Raw genomic sequence first — 20958 nt, forward strand, 5'->3', positions numbered from 1 at the left:
CAGGCGTTAGCACCGGGCTTCGGCAGGAGGAGACAGGCGCTCGTGGGGGCAGTCAAGGTTTGGGAAATGACCGAAGAGCGAAGGATCTGGAAGTCAGCTAACTGGCTAAAGCGCCCTTTGGTTTTCCTGGGGACCCATTGTTTTCCTCTTCCTACTCCAGCCCCTGCCCGTAGCCAGAGCGCACACCACGCCCACTGCTGCTTTAGCGTCGGCAGCCGCGCTCCCGGCTGGACTCGTGGGCAGACACCTGTTCAGGCATCACCGATCTTGGGCTACAAGGACCTGAACTCGCTTCACCTCAGCGACCCCCGTTGAGAGTGGCATCAGCGCCCTGCGTTCCAGCCTGGAGCTGAGCGCCCAGGTTGCCAGCCGCGCAGTTGTGCGGCGCTTTGCCCGGTCTCCGCGCGGGTCCCGCGCTCTCCCTCGGCTCCTGCCAGCGAGAAAGGAAGCAACTTCTGCTCCCCGCCTCCCGCCTCCCGCCCCCCGCCTCCCGCCTCCCGCCAGCTGGAGCTCTGCCCGCCGCGGGCCGCAGCCCCTCTCCCGCAGCTGGGTCTGGCCTCCCGCCTGCGCGCAGACCCGCTCCTTCCCCAGCGGATCTGGTGAATCCCGACCCGCGCCTGGGGGGTCCATCCTTCCCGGGTCGTCTCTCGCGGAGCAAAGCGAGGGAGGGGTTCGTGGCAGGGAAAGGGGTAGCGATGCTACAAAGGTTTCCCAAGAAGAGCATCAAACTTGAGAGTCGCCCGGGGGAGTGAGAGCAGCAGTTGGGGCGGCGGTGGGGACCCGCGAGGAGGCGCCGCGTAGGGCAGGGCCCTGCCGGGAGCGCTCGCGAGCCCGGGAGGCGGCGGAGAGACGGCGGTCGCGGTCCCCGGCTCCCTCGCCTCGGACCCTTCCCATCCACGCCTCTCCCCTGCCGGCCCTTCGCCCCCACCTTTCGCACCGGTGTCTTTTTCTTCGCCGGAGGGGTTCACAAGCTCTCCACCCTCCCACCACTTCCTCCGCCGCCGCCTCGCCTCCCCGCTCACCCCACCGCGGGCCCTGGCTGCAGACGTCCGCGGCGGAGCCTCCGGGAAGGACCCAGCCTCCCGGCGACCTGGACGGAGGGGCGCCTGCCCTGCGAGGTCAGGACGGACGGAGCTGGACTTGCCTTCGGGGACCTTGCAGTGCCTTCGGTCAGGCGTCTTGCTTGTGCTTCTAAGCAGAAAGAAACTCGACGGCCGGGTCAGTGAGTGTAAGTCCTAACTCTGATTCGCCTTCTGGGGAGAATATCCCACGAAGAGGCGCTCGGGTGCTATGAAGGGGACATGGGGGGAGGGCCTCATGAGTGTAGGAGCCTTCCCCCCTCGTTTAGGTCAAAGGTGATGCCATCCCCAATTGCTATCTTCTCAAGATGCTTGACCATTTCCTTTTCCTTGACTCTTCCTTCCAGAATAGCAAGTTGTTATGGTTCTTGCCCCCTTTTTTGTTTTAAATATACTTTTATTGATTTCAGAGAGGAAAGGAGAGGGAGAGAGAGATGGAAACATCAATGATAAGAGAGAATCATTGATTGGCTGCCTTCTGCCCGCCCCCTACTGGGGATCGAGCCCACAACCCAGGCATGTGCCCTTGACCAAAATCGAACCCGGGACCCTCCAGTCTGCAGCCCCACGCTCCATCCACTGAGCTAAACCAGCTAGGGGGTTTGTTCTTGCCTCTTCTCTTTAAAATGAAACCCCTGTCTAAAGGGGAAGGTCGTATTGGATACTCCCAAGCTGTTCGAGAACAAACACATTTATTTAAGCACTCACTGGTAGGAGCATATGGGGGATGGAGGAGAAAGAGGCAAAAGTAAAAGCCTTAAGACTTTTTTTTTTTTGCCAGAGGAACACATTATTTAAACTTAGTAACATGAAACAGACAATGCTGTTTTCAAAGAAAAACCACAAACTCAATTGGAAGAGAGATATTCAAGCCCTTTGGCAAATGTTTTCAACTTTTTGCTGATTAGGCAAACAGCCATGTCTTGTGTGTAGCATTCTTGAATGTCCACTCCTCTCTCTCTTGGGACCAGCAAGTATAAGGCACTTGGCATGGTTTTGGGGCTTTTCTTTTGGGAGAAATTCCTGGAAGGTTTTGTGATTGATAAGGTGGTAAGTTTTATCAAGGCCAACCTGTGACAGTAAGCATACCATTGTTAAAAGTTCCGCACACTTAAATGTGTAGTTAAAGCATAGCCTGGTTTCTCACTGAGATAAAGTTCTTTGAATCTCCGGGGGGAGGCGGGGGGGGGGGGGCATGAAGCTATTTTCTTGTTCTATAAAGAAATATCACTATAACAGAATGCCTAAAGAGTCACTTTAAGGAAAATATTCAGTTTTCCTTAAGTGTCTTGAACAATGAGAATCGTGTGTTTCAAGGAAAGGGTTTTCCCTTGTCTACTTCTCTTTTAATTTTTGTGCTCCTGAGTTTTTAACCTGGCAGCTCTCTCTCTCTCTCTCTCTCTCTCTTTGCTCTTGTGCGTTTCCACAAGTGTGCTCATGAGGTAATACATTCCCAGGTGAGCTCTGACCTGGCTGAAGTCCAGCACTCGTATACTAATAGCTTGACTGTTCCTGCAGAGAAGCTTTAAATAAAGGGGCTTTGAAATAAAGAAAATGGGACTATAAAGGAAAAGAGGTTAATAAATGAAATATGGTCCTAATATCCTTCTACCTCAGGCTCACTCTCAATTTAGTTTGCTGCACACCTCTAACTCAGACCTCTTGGAGTCTTGTTAGTTCTGTTAATGAATTGTCAGGATTGACTAATCCACTCTGTAAGGGCTCTCTTAGTCTAAGGGAAATGGCACAGCCTATCAAATACACACGCCAAGATTTGGCTGGTTAGTTTCCATTTTCCCTAATTACTAAAGAGGGGAGGCAAATGCAAATGAGGACCCGGGCTTCTTGGAACAGTCTATTTAAAATTTATACGAAGAGAACTTGAATATATTAGTAAAGCAAATATGTGAGTACATGGACATCTCTCTCTGCATTATGGCTCCTATGTGTGTGTGTGTGTGTGTGTGTGTGTGTGTGTGTGTGTGTGTTAAGCCCTTGAGATAGAAAGTTTCCTTCTGGGTATACCGACTGACAATTTTTTAATGTTCTAATCAGGGATTGGTTTAAGAGGGATCTTGGCATCTTGGGACAACTTTCTTCTAGAAGTGGTTGCCTGACCAAGAACAAGAAAATAATTACCAGGATGGCATATCAGAACAAGGAGTTCTGTACAGGCAATTACAGTTAGTAAAGGAAAGGATCAAAATTACTTGGTGTTTTGCTGCTCTCAATTATTCAGCAAGATTATGTTTTCCTTTAGCTTCGTATTTGTTTTGCCAAAGTATTGAGCACCTCTAATGTGTTGGATGGTGTGCTAAGAATTAAACAAGGGGTGGAAATGACCCAGTTTCTGTCTCCCAGAGATTGCCGTGTGGGCCGATGGGAGGGGAACACTTGCAATGTGACACGCAGAGCTTCAGGGTTAGAAGTGAGCACAGGTTGTCCGGGGAACAAGAGGCTTCCCACTTCTGGGCAGGGAGGGCAGAGAGACAAGAGAAAGGCTGATGTGCTGCTGGAATTGGGAGTAGTTTAGTACAACGGAAGCATGAGTATATCCTGGGAAGTCAGGAGAGATGAAGCCAGAGGGGTAGGCAGGGATGAGTCCAAGGAAAGCTTTGAATGTCATACAATGGCGTTGGGATTTTCTTCACATTCCAGTGTTATCAACCTGTGCGTGCAGAACCTTTAGTGGGAGAGCACATCAATGAAAGCAGCAGGTCCAGCGAAACAAGCTATTCAAGAAGCAAAAGAGAAGGAATTACAGGCAGCGAATTGGTTATATAAGTAATGAAAGCCAAACAGGGGATGTTGAGGCCGCCCAGGGATTAGCAAGAGCAAGGAGTCATTACTACCTCCAGGCAGAAGGACATGGGGAGGAGGCAGTGTGACTGAACCCCAGGGACCAGGGCCATCCACTGGCAACAGAGCCACTATGGGTCAGCCCTGTGCCAACCAAAGCCATGGATGGGCTGCTGAGGCTCTGGTGGGAAGAGAGAGGGAAGGAGAAGAGTATAGTGGCTTCTGCCTTCCTCCTGCCCTCTAATTACCTGCCAGGAGTTCCCATTGGCCATTCATTCTGATGAATCATGGGCCTGAAAGTACAGCCTACAGCAGTCAGCCATCCAGAGGAAGGGTGGGATATGGGGCTGGGGCACTAAGGCCCAGCCAGCCATGGTCTGTGAGGTGAATAAATATAACTCACCAATATAGGTAGATGCTGTTATGATGAATACAAAACAAATTCATTTAAAGGGGGTTCTAAATTAATGGTGGAAGCCTTTTTTTCATTATGAATATATTCAATAGGTACCACTACTATGATGTTGGGATCTGAGTGTTTTTATAGACTTGAAAGGGGAACTATTATTAATAACCAATATATTATATTCTTTTAAGAAATCTGGGGACATATGGGAAGTAATATGATCACGTTTGAATTTCAGAAACCCCATTTTATTATCCAGTAAAATGTAGGAGCCTAGAATAGAGGTCCCATCCTGCTGTCTTTCCCCCCAGCACAAATTCTTATTCCTGGCATAAGATTTTAAATGCTTGCTCAGTGCAAGGATGGAGCTATGCCTGGCATTTAGAACAGTGGTTCTCAACCTTCTGGCCCTTTGAATACAGTTCCTCATGTTGTGACCCAACCATAAAATTATTTTCGTTGCTACTTCATAACTGTAATGTTGCTACTGTTATGAATCATAATGTAAATATCTGATATGCAGGATGGTCTTAGGCGACCCCTGTGAAAGGGTTGTTCGACTGCCAAAGGTTGAGAATCACTGTTATAGAAGATGCTCAATTATATTTGTTAAGTGAATGAATGAATGAGGAAGGAAGGAAGGGAGGGAGGGAGGGAGGGAGGGAGGGAGGAAAGAAGAAGGTGAAGAGGGAGATAAGATAGAAGACTACTAGAGTAATTATGGTAAGAGATCAAGGGTAGCAATGATAAGAGGACCCCTGGGAAAGATAAGTGAGAGATCAGTCTGAGGGTTTCTTAAATGTGGGGGCTAAAGGAGATGAAGAAGCCTAGAATGGTAACTTGCTTTTGAAGTTTACTTGGCTTAATGGATGGAGAGAGTATTGACTGAAGTTGGGCATGCAGAAGAAAAAGCCTGGGATTGGGGGGCTGCTATTGGGGAAGCGAAGTGTGAAAACCTTAATTTTTAGGGGTTAGAGAGAGATGTAGTTCAGATTTAGACATAGTTTTTGCATAGTTCCTAAGTAGGATTCTGCTGTATGTCAGGCAGAATGTTTATTTTAGAACATGAAAAAAAATCCAACTGCTTTGAACAGGTTACCTGTTTTTAACACTAACCCCTACACTAGGAATAGTGGCAAAAAAAGAGAATCCGCTCACTTTACCTTAAATATTTTATACTCCCAAAGTTCAGGCACCAGGCCAAAGGTTTCAAAATTTGTCTCTTTCTACGTAGTTTGTTGCTATATTTGTAAATTTAGAACAGTCAAGATATTGAAGGACACCTTTTCTAACTTAAAATTAATTTGATGAATTAATAGAAGTTATAAAATTAATTGATAAAGTTTCTAGCATTCATCTCATAAAATGGGTTGAATCAGTTTAGTGGCATTCACATAGGAATTACATTTATACATAGGTATTACATTTTACCATTGTAACATACATGTCAAGGACCTTATTTAATTCATCCATATTTAGACTTAGACAAAGAATAGACACATTAAAGGGCCTGTTTTATTAAAAGATTACACTATGGCCCTAACCGGTTTGGCTCAGTGGATAGAGCATCGGCCTGCGGACTCAAGGGTCCCAGGTTCGATTCCGGCCAAGGGCATATGCCTTGGTTGCGGGCACATACCAGTAGGGAGTGTGCAGGAGGCAGCTGACCGATGTTTCTCTCTCATCGGTGTTTCTAATTCTCTATCCCTCTCCCTTCCTCTCTGTAAAAAATCAATAAAATATATTTAAAAAAAAAAAGATTACACTATGTGCAACTTGAGATATCAGAGGATAGGCACTTTGAGCCCCACCACAATGAAACCAATCCTTTTGTGATATTCCTTTGTCTCACCCTTGTTTCATAGTTGTTGTTGTTTTTTTTTTTTTAATTTTAGATTCTTGAGCTAGTTCCTGAAAATGGGCCCAATAGGTGCAGAGGCTGATGAGAACCAGACAGTGGAAGAAATGAAGATGGAGCAGTATGATCCAGGGCAGACCACTCCTAGAGGTGAGCTGGCCCCTGACCCTAAGCCAGAGCTTAGAGACAGCACCAAGCTGATGGAAGTGCAGATTGTCCTCATCTTGGCTTATTGCTTCATCATCTTGCTTGGGGTGATTGGCAACTCCTTGGTGATCCATGTGGTAATCAAATTCAAGAGCATGCACACAGTAACCAACTTTTTCATCGCCAATCTGGCTGTGGCAGACCTTCTGGTGAACACCCTGTGCTTGCCATTCACTCTTACCTACACCTTAATGGGGGAGTGGAAAATGGGTCCTGTCCTCTGCCACTTGGTACCCTATGCCCAGGGCCTGGCAGTACAAGTGTCCACGATCACCTTGACAGTAATTGCCCTGAACCGGCATCGTTGCATCGTCTATCACCTGGAGAGCAAGATCTCCAAGCGAATCAGCTTCCTGATCATTGGCTTGGCCTGGGGCATCAGTGCCCTGCTAGCAAGCCCCCTGGCCATCTTCCGTGAGTACTCACTGATTGAGATTATCCCTGACTTCTCGATTGTGGCCTGTACGGAGAAGTGGCCGGGTGAGAAGAGTGTGTATGGCACTGTCTACAGTCTTTCCTCCTTACTGATCCTGTATGTTTTGCCTCTAAGCATCATATCTTTTTCCTACACGCGTATCTGGAGTAAACTTAAGAATCATGTCAGCCCTGGAGCTGCTAATGATCACTACCATCAGCGAAGGCAAAAGACCACCAAAATGCTGGTGTGCGTGGTGGTGGTGTTCGCTGTCAGCTGGTTGCCTCTCCATGCCTTTCAACTCGCTGTGGACATTGACAACCAAATCCTGAACTTGAGGGAGTACAAGCTCATCTTCACCGTGCTCCACATCATTGCCATGTGCTCCACTTTTGCCAACCCCCTTTTCTACGGCTGGATGAACAGCAACTACAGAAAGGCGTTCCTCTCTGCCTTCCGCTGTGAGCCCAGGTTGGACACCATTCACTCAGAAGTGTTCGTGTCATTCAAGGCTAAAAAGAACCTGGAAGTAAAGAGGAAATATGGCCCCAATGGCTCTTTCACAGAGGCAACCAATGTCTGAGGAAGCTGTGGTGTGAAAATGTGTGGATGAATTCTGCCCAGAGCTATAAATCTGGGTGGGGACGGCGCCCAGGTACATCCTGATTTCCCATTTTTAAGAAGAAAAAGAGCATCTGAATGGATGCTCTTTGGTGTCATCCACGGAAAACGCATCGGCAGAGCCGAGGTGAAAACACACCTATTGGAAGATAGGACAACAAAGCATTTCACGTACAGTTGTATGGCTGGAAGGTGGAAATACGGAAATGCTCGTGACAGTTTCCCAGAGTGAAGGAAACCTGAACAAGGAACTGGCGTTATCAGCATCGCTAAAAGGTGGTGGCTAAATAAATTGACTTTCAAATCACACTGGGGAGTAGGTTGGGGATGATGTATAATTAACTGCTCTCCCCTCCTCTGATGAAAAGATGACCAAACACCAATTTCCCTAGGGAGCCACAGGCTCTCTCTCTTTTATTGTATTTTGTGTGTGTGTCTGTTTTAATGAATCTTCCTATAGATTAAATCCACTAGGAAATGCTGCAGGTAACTGTTACCACCAAATTGTAGGACTTCAAGGAAGTAAACGGAAATTTGCCATATAATTAGTGTTTTGGAAAATGACGGGGGAAGTTCTTAATGCTCAGCTAGCTGATTATTCTTAAAACCAAATGCACGTTTAGTGAAAAGTTGCTTCAACTCAGAATCAAAGGTTGAAGTTCTCAGAATTATGGAAATGTAAACCATCATTTGACTTCCCATTTAAGTTGTCCCTGCTTTCTATATATAGATACCATTTAGATAACCAATAAGCTTGCAATGTAATGCATTTAGTGATTTAATTAATTAATATTAATTATTATATCTTTTGAACATGTATTATTCCTATGTTGGAGTGAGTTTGTCTTCACTAGAAATTAAACCACTTAGAAAATAATTTTGTGGCATTTAAAAAAAATTTGTGGTTATTTGTAAGCAATATTTGCACAGGTACATAGCTCTAATGTGTTCACAGAACACTAGTGTTTTTTTGAAATTCCTTTTCAATGGACTCATTCATGAAACAATATAATTTCATCTAAATGGAACCCCTCTGATAAGAAAGCTAAAGACATTGGACTCATTCCATTTTGCAAATGTTCTGTTTGGACCAATTTCAACATAAATTATGCTCTCCTCAAAGTTATTAACTGAGTTATTTTAATAACATGAGTATATACCTAATAAAATTGTACCTATACAACCAAAGATGCTTAAAACCCTATTATGTTCATGACAAATAATTGAGATGTTAAAATAATTGTAGTTCTTTGAATGCTGTTGAAGAAGTTTCATTGCAATCATGTTTTTGTAAATAGAGTCTTTAAATTAAAAAAAATTCCATGAGTAGTATAACACTCAATTACAAATATTAACTTTTTGAACTGGAGAGTTTTATTTTATTGACATATTTAAAATTCATGCTGTAGCTCTTACTGAGTTACTTTCTTGCGAGAAATGAAAGACTGGTCTTGAAGAAGACAGGACTTTTGGAATACAGAAAAAGAATGAAAAATATAATTTAGATTAGGTGAAAGACTGGTTTAAAAGTAAACAAAAATACTACATCTGTAATATATCATATAATTAAAGATTTTTCTGTTGCACTTGACATATATGTCCAGAAAGAGATTTTTTGCCCTTTAAATAGCAATTACTTTGCATAAGCTATCAATAGAAAATTGTGGTTAAAAGTCTTTTTGAGAATTCTTACACTGTAGGAAATGTGAATGGTACCATATTATCAGTTGTAATAGTAAATTATTAGAATTTAATTAATGATTCAGTAAATGTACATGATCTAATTAATTCTGTTAACTCAGTAAAAACATCTTTTTGTATAGTGATTTCATCTGTTGAAATAAATAGAATCTGGGAAACTAGAGAAATTGAGTGGTACTTTATATAAGTTCCTATTCAAGACGAGGTCGTAAACCTCTCACATAGTTAAAAACAGGAAATGAATGGTGGCTTCTCAACAGTTAGTCTATCTCTCTTTCCATTTTAAACATGAACCTGAGTCAATGGACACACTCTCATGCCTGAATCTTTATTTTCATACCAGACCTCTCATCTGAACTTGTATTTGTATCAGCTGACCTGACATGTCCACACAGCTATCTCGTCAGCAGATCAAAACCAGGATGTCTGAAACAGAACCTTCCACGGTGATGCACATCCCAGCCTCCTCCACTTTGTTTTCTTGTATTTCCTGCCCCAGTCACTTCACTACTATCTTCCCAGGTGCCCAGAGCCTTACACTTTAGAGTTACCCTTGACTCTGTCCCTTTATCACACATGTCCAATTAATTCCCACAGTTCCTTCTAATTCCTAGATGTTTCTTGAATCCATTCACTTTTCTCCATCTCTATAGTCCCTAGCATGTTTCAGGCTGTGATTATCTTCCCAGACCACTGTTATCTCTCATCTGGTTTGATGTAGCAACTTCCTAATCAGTCTCTATATCTTGTCATCTTCCCATCGAATCCAACTTTTACCCCCTAGCCAGAATGATTTTTCAAAAACTCAAACTTTATGCTGTTTCATTGTCATCAGACAATTCTGGCAATCTTGAGAATTGCCCAAATAATAATTTCTAGTTTCAACCTCATCTGAAGCAGGGGGTCCCTCGGGGTGAGGACGACGGAGCCCCAACGCGCTAGGGCGTCTGCATGCACGACTCTGGAGACCAGGTTCAGTGACGCAGATCCGTTTTATTGTGGAACTACAGGGGTACATATAGCATGAGGGGACCAAACAGAGGGAGACACGTTGCTACAGGCGACCAATGGCTGAAAGGCTAGGGTACTGTGCATGTGGCTCTAGGAGTTTGTTCCGGCGGGCGTTGCTACTTCCTGGTGTGCCGAGGAAGCATGTCATGGTGGAGTGTGCTCACACCATTGCATCAGCCGCAGCGCTGAGACATACTTCCCGAGCTCTAGTACACTCATCCTCTCATCTCAGTGCTTCGTTGGATTATGCAGAATTGCAATCATGTGGAAAGACTCCATTTCAGTGATGGCGAACCTTTTGAGCTCGGCGTGTCAGCATTTTGAAAAACCCTAACTTAACTCTGGTGCCATGTCACATATAGAAATTTCTTGATATTTGCAACCATAGTAAAACAAAGACTTATATTTCTGATATTTATTTTATGTATTTAAATGCCATTTAACAAAGAAAAATCAACCAAAAAAATGAGTTCGCGTGTCACCTCTGACACGCGTGTCATAGGTTCGCCATCACTGCTCTATTTCTTTTTCTATTATGAAAGCCAATGTGTTAAAGATATTCTCTAAACCTGAAGATATTAGGGGTGTTAATGGCACCTAGCTAAGATGAAAATTTGTTAAGTATGATTAAACATTTCTAGCACATATTTAGGTACCTATCATTAAGCCTGAGTTTCTACATTAAAGAACTTTTTGAATGATATATAAATCTCTTCAGCTTCTTCAGGCTGAGATCCTCATTTTCATTCACACCAAAACTACAATATTATTTTTAATCCACCAGAAGCAAGTTATAAGATACTATGAATCAACCCATTTGCTTGAATAGCAACACCAATCAAAAATCCTTTAACAAACTATTCAGTTTTGATTTATGCCAGATGTATAAATGATAATTTGAATGCTTAATATGGAACTTAAATGGAAATGCTGAAGAAGTCTGTAATGGCAGAAATGTAAGATGCTTTACAGCTCATTTTATGAAATTCATTCTAAAGTACATTCTTTCAGCCCATTTATTTATATGGTATTGTAACTCTGATCTCAAAACCTATCCAGTCATAATAACCCTTTGTTCATTTTACTTCATGTACTGTACTGTTTTCTGCCTTCATCTGTTTCACTCTGAGACACACTCTGATTAAGATAAATACTTTCAGGAAATCAATTGTTCTAAAGCTCTCTCTCTTCCTCCCTCCCTCACTTTCTCTCTCCCTCCCTCCCTCCCTGAATATATTCTCAATTGTGCTGCTCTAGTAGTCAATAATGACATCGGGTTTTTTTGTTTGTTTTTTTACTTTTCATATCTGCAATGCCCTTATAAAGACAAGAATATACATAGTTTTTTCACAAACAGCCCTTCCCAGGGCAGCCTCACCGCTGCTCCTGTCCTCCCTCAGGCCCAGCGGTCCTAGGACAGTGGCTTTGCAGCTTCCAGTGTGCCCTTCCCACCAGGCTTCGGGAATGCTGCCTGCAAAATCCTTCTGCCCTCTCTTTCCTTATTTGATTCCTACTTTTCCTTCGTATTTTCAGTGGCATCATCACTTTCTTAAGGAAATTATTTTGCCCTTGAACTAATGTATCTTCTCTGTTACATGCTTTCACAGTGGCATGTACTTTCCACAGTCATAATTTTAAATTCATCTGTGAGATTGACTATGTCCCTCAGTAAACTGGGAATCTCCGAGAGTGTTAGCACTGTGCTTCTCTCCCACCTGGCCTTTTTCAAAACAGACAGACCATGTTTGGTTTTCTGCTTACCAGTTTATTTCTGAATACTGAGCACAGTGTCTGGCACACAATAGACCTCAATAAATATTTGTTAAATTAATTTTGACTGGATAAATCTAATGGGTACCAATTTTGAAAATATATGACTGTAAAATTCTGAGCTACATTTTTATAACATTCATTTAATCTTTATAAGAAGCACATCAAATGAGAGTTATCCAATTTTAACGATGAAGGCATGGAGACTTGGAGACGGTGAATAAATCCACCGAAGTGTCACAGCTGATAGGAGAGCTAGATAGCTCCGGCCCAAAGCACGTGCCATTAACCAGCGTGAAGTGTGATTTTACCAAGTTGTTCATTCACTGCCCAGTTTTGTCCCCCCCCCCCCTTCAGCCTAGATTAATTTATCTCTTTATTTTTAAAGGACTTTCACTTGCAAAATATACTTGAGTGACTCAAAACAATTTCCCTCATAGGTACATGTTTTTTCCAAATGACATGTACATCCTCAGCAAAAATAAGTGCTGTTCTTGGTTCTATGTGTATTCAAATATATACTTACTAGAGGCCCAGTGCACAAAAATTTGTGCACTCGGGGGAGGGGGGGGTCCCTCAGCCCGGCCTGTGCCCTTACGCAGCCTGGGATCCCTCAGGGGATGTCCACCTGCTGGCTTAGGCCTGCTCCCAGGGGGATTGGGCCTAAGCTGGCAGTCAGACATCCCTCTAGCAGCCCAGGAGCCCTTGGGGGATGTCTACTTGCCAGCGGGGAGCAGGCCTAAGCTGCAGTCGGACATCCTTAGCACTGCTGAGGAGGCGGGAGAGGCTCCCACCACCACCGCTGTGCTGGCAGCCTTCAGTCTGGCTTGTGGTTGAGCAGAGCTCCTCTTGTGGGAGTGCACTGACCACCAGGGGGCAGCTCCTGCATTAAGCATCTGCCCCTCGGTGGTCAGTGTGTGTCATAGTGACCAGTCATTCCCAGTCATTCTGCTGTTAGGGTCAATTTGCATATTACCCTTTTATTATATAGGAGTGCCTGGCCAGCCTGGGTGAGGGGCTGATGGCTGTTTGCAGGCTGGCCAAGATCTCCAGCAGGGACCCTCACCCCATGGCGGTGTGGCCAGCCTGGGTGAGGGGCTGATGGCCGTTTTCAGGCTGGCCACACTCCCCAGTGATCCAAGCTCCCAGCCTTTCCTTTTTTTCTTTTTGCTTTTTTTCTGGGATTTATTTATCTTCTATAATTGAAACTTTGTAGCCTTGAGCAGAGCCCAGGTCCAGCCATGGCAGGTGGGAATCTTGGCTTCCTCTATCGCCAGGGGCAACCCAAGCCTCCTGCTTGCTCCAGCTCTGTGGCCGTGGCCATCTTAGTAGGGTTAATTTGCATACTCGCTCCTGATTGGCTGGTGAGCATGGCTTGAGCATAGCAGAGGGATGGTTAATTTGCATGTTTCTCTTTTATTTTATAGGATATCTGTATATCTGTGCCTGTGATGGAATATTTAGACCATAAATGCCAGAAACTCATGAAGGTTGATAGGATTTATTCTTTATCTACTAGTATATATGTAAAAGCCTAAGCAACCATTCAACCTGTCAACCGTTCCACTGTTCCACCAGTCACTATGATGTGCACTGACCATAGGAGCTGCTCCCTGGTGGTCAGTGTGCTCCCACAGTGGGAGAACCAACTCAGCTGACCAATGGGTGCCAGACACAGGGCTCATAGCTGGCCACCGCAGCCTGGAGACCGCATCGGAGCGGCAGCAAGCCTACTGAGCAGCGGCAGCAGGCGGGCCAGGATGAGTAGGAGCAGCAGGCAGGAGCAGCAGACTGCATTGGACTGCTGGTTTCGCCTGATCTCCGCAGGCCACACTGAGGGACCCCATGGGTGCATGAATACGTGCACCAGACCTCTAGTCCCAATATAAACTAAGAAGAGGCAGAAAAGGATTTATTTTATGGTTTAGCTTCTATATTGTAGATAAATCAATAGCAATGCTAAAAATCTTGAGCTACATAATCCTATAGAAAAATATGTGTTTCATCTCCAATATAATTTCCAGTACTGGTTCATTACCAATAAATGTGATTTTCAACCCTTAATCTGTCAACTGTTTAAAGCGAGAGAACACTAAAGTACAGGCTTACTAGTTTATATTCTTAATTTTAAGTTAACCAAAGCAATGAAATCCTCCCAGGCCACTTTACTTGGAAAATACCAATCTCAATGCATTTTTAGAGACTAAGAAGTTAATTCCAAGCCATTCAGAGAACAGTGTGATTCCTACAAGCATGCTATCATGAGCCAAGCCCTCTTTTTTAGTCCATGGGAGCATAGCCACCTGTTGCAAAGAACTGGAGCCACCACTAATTCCCTCAGTCAGTGGGAGTCAGAATACTTGTGTCTGAGGCTGATTCCCCACCGGGCTTGGTGGTAGCACATGTTCAGCAAGGTGAGTAGTAATTAAGCTGTGTGAAGTCCCATTTCTCAGGCTGAGAGGAACAGGGCCTGCAAGTCATTTCAAACCCATTAGCTGGGGGAGCAGCAGCAGGTAAACACTTGACTGCATTGGGCTCTGCTTGATATATGTTGGGGTGAATGAAGCCACAGGGGTACTGCATTAGCTCTAATGAAAGGTCTTGGCTAAGTAACCTCAGTCTGCATTTGCCAAATGGTTAACTGCTCTTACAGCCATTTCATAAATGCTCACTCACAAGGGGCACACCGAGTCCATCCCCTTTTGCTCTTTCATGCAGAGATTGTCTTACCATCGCTTCAGATTTGAAGAGGAGGAACCATCCTTTACGGAAAATGCAATATTTCTTCAAGGGTGTGGGAAATGCTCCTGGGAGGACTCCTGCCACCCTGAGCCACGCTGACCACAGTCACTGCCCCGGGCCCTTGGTGCCCACATAAAAGCCAAGGTGAAATAGTATCTTCATAAATGCAAGGCTGGAGTCACTAGCAATACTCTTATTAAAATACAATCTGTTTGCAATTATACTTCAAGTGTTCCGCTGTCCTCGCTGCTTACGCCACCTGGAGCTGGAAAGGAATCCTTTTGCAATGAGCATTAGCCCTTTCACCTCACGTAGATGGTTCTCTGTTCATTTGTAGACCTTGTAAACTGAGGATTAAATTCTCAGTAGACCTAAGGCAACCAAAGGCCCGGTCCTCTATTTTTCAGATTTTTTTTTTTAAGGGGTAAGGTTCCATGTAGTTGATAGGGTTAAGTGCCATCTCAAGGACTCCAAATTCCTTCGCTCTGTGAGGGGCCTGGTCTAAGTCAGGAGGGAGGAACCCCCACACCCTGGGGCCAAGGTTCAGACAATGAGATGGCATTGACTGACAGGATGAGGTTTATTGGGGTCTTGGAGACACTGGGGACTGGGATGAGGGGGTGAGATCAAGGCTCATGGGGAGAACCCCCTAGCCAGACCCTCCTTCCCCTTGGGGTTGGAAGGAACACAGAGACAGACAAACCAACTGAGATGGGAAGACCAACAGGTGCTAGAACAGAGTGGGAGGAGACCCCAGTGTCCGCCAGCTCCCACTCAGGTGAGCTAGCAGGTCGGGAATGACGCAGAAGAGGAGGGGCGTGTCTGCTGTGTTCACTGTGAAGACGGTGCAGCGCAGGCCACAACAGTGCCAGCCCATTCCAGTGGACAGGAGGCTGCGCATCTGGACCAGTCCAATCTACTGGGGGGGGGAGGGGGATGCCCAACCAGCCTAGTCTAGTGTTTGGGGGTGGGGAGATCACTAGGATTGACCCATTCCGCAGTAGGGGAAAGCAGCCTGATTGGGAATGGGCTGAGGGCAGGGGGATCTACCCTGGTCCTCCTTCAGCACAGGGAATGCAACAGGGAAGGCAGATTCTGGCTCTATCCATCACCTAGGCAGCGGTTCTCAACCTGTGGGTCGCGACCCCTTTGGCGGTCAAATGACCCTTTCACAGGCGTCGCCTAAGACCATCCTGCATATCAGATATTTACATTACGATTCATAACACTAGCAACATTACAGTTATGAAGTAGCAACAAAAATAATTTTATGGTTGGATCACAACATGAGCAACTGTATTTCAAGGGCCAGAGGTTGAGAACCACTGACCTAGGGTCACCAGTGATTGTGGGGGGTGCATTTGGAAGGATTCAGGGAGATTGGCGGCATGGTCCCCCCCCACTCTCCAGACCAAGGTCCTTGGGAATGATGGCTCTCAGGGAGGGGGCAGGCTGCCCTTGGGGAGGGGTACCCATCTTTTATTAGGGCCCTAGAGGTGACAAGTACTTGTGGAGGCCCATTTCTTGGTTCCCCAGCATAGGGGCCCATTGATTTTGGGGGGCCTATATAGGTTTCTGGTGGCTCCATCTCTCCAGCCAGGGCCCCCTCATCTCAGAGTCCCTGTCTGGGTTTGGGTGGCCCCCTGGGGAGACCCCGAGTCCAGCCCCAGGCGGCGGGGCGTGGTCAGTCTGAGCTTCGGTGCAGCTTCAGGTGCCTGGAGAGGTTGCTGAGCGTGATGAAGCCCTTGCCGCAGATGTGGCAGGGGAAGGGCCACTCGGTGCCGGTGCCCTGCAGCAGCCGGTGGCGCTTGAGGCAACACTCATGGCGGAAGAACTTGCCGCACTCGAGGCACGGAAGGGCTTCTCGCCCGTGTGCACCAGCACGTGCCGCTCCTGGTCCCGCGGGCCCGGAAGAGCTTCTCGCACTCGGAGCAGCCGAAGATCTTGCTGGGGCCGGAGCTGGCCGCGGGCTCCCGGACGCGGGCTCCCCCTGGGGGGCCGCCGTGGCTGGCATGTCGGTGCTCTTCCAGAGCCGCCAGGGCCGCGTGCAGCGCCCCGCAGTGGCCGCAGCCGTAGGTGGCTGGCCAGCGCCGCGGCCGAGGCGAAAAAGGTTCCACAGTTGCACGGCTACAGAGTGTCCTCCCAGGTTCCGCCGCGGCCGCCGGTGGTGGTGGTGGGGCTCCCCGCCGCCCACCCCCCGAGGGGCAGTCCCCCCAGCTCGGGCACACCGCCCCCACGCGACCCAGGAGGAGCCCGCCGTCCCAGGCCGGCCTGGCATCACCAGCCTCCTCGGCGCCACCCTCCCCAGGGGGCTCGGGCCCGCACCAGCCCCCGCGGCCCAGGCCTGCGCAAGAGGGAAGGGGGGGGCCTGGGGGGGATGGGGGGGTGCGCCGGGCCCTGCAGGTCGTGCGTCAGCTTGTGCCGCTCCAGCAGCGCCGGGGCGTTGAAGTCGCGCTCGCAGCGCGGACACTGGACGGGCTTCACGTCGGTGGGTGCGGCCCAGGGGCGGCCAGCTCCCGGCCGTGGTCGAAGCGCCGAGCACAGGCGCCGCACGCGGATGGGGGCAGCGAGGCCGCTGCGGCCGCTGCCGCCTCCGCCAACCCCCGGCTGCCCGGGCCCACCCCCTCCGCGGCCTCGCCCCGCCAGCGCCCGCGCCCGCGCCCCCGCACCCGGAGCAGGGCCCCGCGTTGCAGCACCCGGAGCAGGGCGCGCTCAAGGCGGCAGGCGCGGGCCGGGCCGCAGCGGGGACGGGAGCACCGCGGGGCTGGCGCTGGCGGTGGCGGCCCAGGCTGGAGCGCGAGGAGAAGCGGAGCTCGCGGCCCGGCAGCGGCAGGGCTCCTCTCCGGGGTGGACCCCCTGGTGGTGCCACAGGCCGGCGGAGTCTCGGAAGCCCGTGTGCGAGCGCAGGTGATGGGCCGGATGGAAGCTGTGCTTGCAGCCCTGGCCACAGCGCGGACACGCGTGGGGCTTGAGAGCCGTGTGACGCGCGAAGTGGCGCCGCAGGTCCGAGCGGTAGCGGAAGCTCTTGCCACACTCACCGCAGTAAAAAGGGCCCGCGGGGGGCGGCGGCGGCGGCGCTGCTGGGGCCCGGCGGCCGGGCGGGGACAGGGCGCGCTGGCCGCGGGGCGCCATCCTTGGTGGTGAGGCGTGAGGGCGGTGGCGGGCGGGGGCTCTCTGGAGCAGGGGAGACATGGAGGGAAGGTGAGGGGAGGCACCTCCACGAAAATGGTGGTTTTTATATTTTTTTAACTTTCTCATGTTGAAGCCAAAGCACTTTAATCCTCCTAGGCAGTGGTTCTCAACCTTGGCTGCACATTAGAATCACCTGGAAATCTTTTTTCTTTTTTAAGTATATTTTATTGATTTTTTTAAAAATATATTTTATTGATTTTTTACAGAGAGGAAGGGAGAGAGATAGAGAGTTAGAAACATCGATGAGAGAGAATCATCGATCAGCCGCCTCCTGCACATCTCCTACTGGGGAAGTGCCGGCAACCCAGGTACATGCCCTTGACTGGAATCGAACCTTTCAGTCCGCAGGCCAACGCTCTATCCACTGAGCCAAACCGGTTAGGGCCTGGGAATCTTTTTAAAATCCTGATTTCTGGGCCTCATCCTCCGGAAATTCTGTTTCTTTGTTACTAATGTTGTGGCCCCACCACGCCCAAGGCTAGGAAAGCTGAGGGTAGAGAACTAAGGTGACACATGGCTTCTCCAAGGACCTCTTCCCGTTTCTCATGGAGAACTATGCTTGAGTTTGGGCATGAATTAGGAACCATATTCCAGCAGATGGCAGCAAAGTATTTAGCACCTGAGATTAAATACCAGGACATAATCATTAATATTTTCAAAAGAATTTACTTTGCTTAGAGTCTTATTGTTTAAGAAATACATTTTTACGGAGCTCCAGTGGCGCAATCGGTTAGCGCGCGGTACTTATAAGAAATACATTTTTAATTCTTTATTGTTGGGAGTATTACAGCTCTCTACCCTTTTTTCCCCATTGTCCCTCTCCATCAGGTTCCCACCCAGCCCCATGCCTTCACCACCCTGTTTATATGCATAAAAATTCTTTGGTTAATCTCTTCCTGTTCCTCTTCCCTGCTTCCCTCTGAGATTCATCAGTCCATTCCATGTTTCCATGCCTCTGGTTCTATTTTATTCATCACTTTATTTTGTTCATTAGATTTCACATAGGAGTGAGAGTATGTGATATTTGTCTTTCTCTGACTGGCTTATTTCATTTAGCCTAATAATCTCCAGGTCCCTTCATGCTTCTCTCTCTCTCTCTCTCTCTCTCTCTCTCTCTCTCTCTCTCTCTCTCTCTCCATAATATTCCATTGTGTAAATGTACCACAGATTTTATTTTTTAGCCATCCCTCTTCTGTTGGGCACTTGGGCTGTTTCCAGATCTTCGCTATTGTAAATAGCACTGCTCTGAACATAAGAGTACATATATTTTTTCTGGTTGGCATTTTGGGATTCTTAGGATATATTCCTACAAGTGGGATCACAGGGTCAAATGGCAGTTCAACTTTTTTTGAGGAAACTCTACACTGTTTCCCATAGTGGCTTTATCCACAGTAGAACTTCTTTCAAAAGTTGAAATCAATCCTCTGAAATCCTACCACTGCTTTATCAGCTAAGTTTATGTAATATTCTAAGATTGTTGTCATTTCAACAATCTTATTAGCACCTTCACCAGGAGTAGATTCTGTCTCAATAAACTACTTTCTTTGCTCATTCATGAGAAGCAACTCCTCATCTATCAAATTTTTATCATAAGATTGCAGCAATTCAGTCACTTCTGCAGTTCTAATTCTAGTTTTCTTGCTATTTCCACCACACGTGCAGTTATGTCCTCCCCCGAGTCGAACCCCTCAAAGTCATCCATGAATGCTGAAATCAACTTCTAAACTCCTTTAATGTTGAAATGTGGAAAACCACTAAGAAATACATTTTATAAGGCTAAAGCTGCCACAGATAGTGACTCCTCTGATGGATCTGGGCAAAGTAAATTGAAACTTTTTGAAAGTAATTCACCATTGTAGGTGCCATGAAAACATTTACAATTTATAAGAAGAGGTGTCCCAGCTGGTGCCCCAAGCCTCAGTGGGGTGGGAGAGGTGTCTCTCACTGAGCAGAGGTAGTACATCCTTCGGGTTAGAGCAGCTCCCTCCACGCCCACTCCTCATCCCCATCCTTCCCACCAAAGCTCCCAGCAGATTGGTGCATACAGCTCCCAGGGAGCTGAGAGGATGGCTAGGAGATGGGATGAGCCACCATGGTCCCCCTCCTCTTCCTTGCCCCCATAGGCGTGGAAGGACAAACCCTTGTGTGGAGGATTGCCTTTCAATAGATCTAGATCGCAGTGAAGGAGGTGCTCTGCCCCGGAGGAAACCTGACCAGAAACAGGTTGTCTACAATGGTTTAGTACTAGGTTCCCCAGGAACATGTGTTGTGTGATGGACAGGGGGCACGGGGTGGGAGGGTGGCTCCCTTTCCAGCTGGCCCTGTTTTCCAGACTGAGGCACCCTCGGCATCAGACCCCTATCTGACCCCCTGCAGGGAACCAGCCATGGGGCCAACCAGGCTCCAACAGTCCAGTCCAGAGTCCCTAACTGGCCCTACTTAGTCAGCTCAATGAGCTGCTGCTGCTGCTGCTGCTGCTGCTTGACCAGCTTCCCTTCGAGCGACCACATAGCCATCTGAGCTTGCTTTCTGGACTTCCTGTTCCAGCAGGTTTTAGCCAGTGTTCTTGGAATCACTGTGGTTGGTCACATCTAATACACCCCCCACGGCCAGTAGAGGATTTCCCCATATATGGTGATTTCAGCCCCTTTGAGAGCCTTCTTTCTATCCCCTGCCCTGGATATGAAACCAGTGGCTTCCAGTATATATGCCCTTCCCTGACATTGTTCCAGTATTCTGAATACTTAGCCACAGTGGTCAATAATCCCCAAAATCTGTCCTTGGATTTCTTTCTCTGGAATCGCAGTCTGGAGTACACATAGGTACTCTTTCTTTTCGGATAGAGTTCACACTTGAAAATATCTTTTGGCCAGAACCTGAGGCGGATCACCTGACTCAGTGCCACAGGCCTGCTGATGGTCTTTGGAGAATGTCTGAGGAAAGTGGCCATGTTTACAGCTGTTGCAATTTCAACCACATGGTGCAGAATGGAAAATCAGACCATAGTCTGGTGACAAATGGAGTGTATGCCTGATTCTAGCATCCTTTGGGTGGTTTTACTAGAGTATCAGAACACCAGTGATGCTGTGCAACCCTGTCTGTGATGTTGGCTATGCTCTGACAGTATGGCAAGTCTCTTGCCGCCAAACAGAACCTT

The 20958-nt window shown here is 47.5% G+C and overlaps 1 protein-coding gene and 1 pseudogene across 1 annotated transcript; one reads left to right on the forward strand and one right to left on the reverse strand.

Moving 5' to 3' along the window:
* The first annotated feature begins 594 nt into the window (after positions 1–594).
* Positions 595–8257, forward strand: NPY2R (neuropeptide Y receptor Y2). Its single transcript, XM_036314400.1, has 2 exons — positions 595–1228; positions 6180–8257. The coding sequence occupies exon 2, from the start codon at positions 6202–6204 to the stop codon at positions 7345–7347; it is 1146 nt and encodes a 381-aa protein (XP_036170293.1). The 5' UTR covers positions 595–1228; positions 6180–6201; the 3' UTR covers positions 7348–8257.
* An 8036-nt stretch (positions 8258–16293) lies between these two features.
* On the reverse strand, positions 16294–17741 carry LOC118658459 (annotated as a pseudogene).
* Between the last annotated feature and the right edge of the window lie 3217 nt (positions 17742–20958).

Source organism: Myotis myotis, unplaced genomic scaffold (genome assembly GCF_014108235.1).
Source record: "Myotis myotis isolate mMyoMyo1 unplaced genomic scaffold, mMyoMyo1.p scaffold_m19_p_6, whole genome shotgun sequence".
Classification (NCBI taxonomy): domain Eukaryota; kingdom Metazoa; phylum Chordata; class Mammalia; order Chiroptera; family Vespertilionidae; genus Myotis; species Myotis myotis.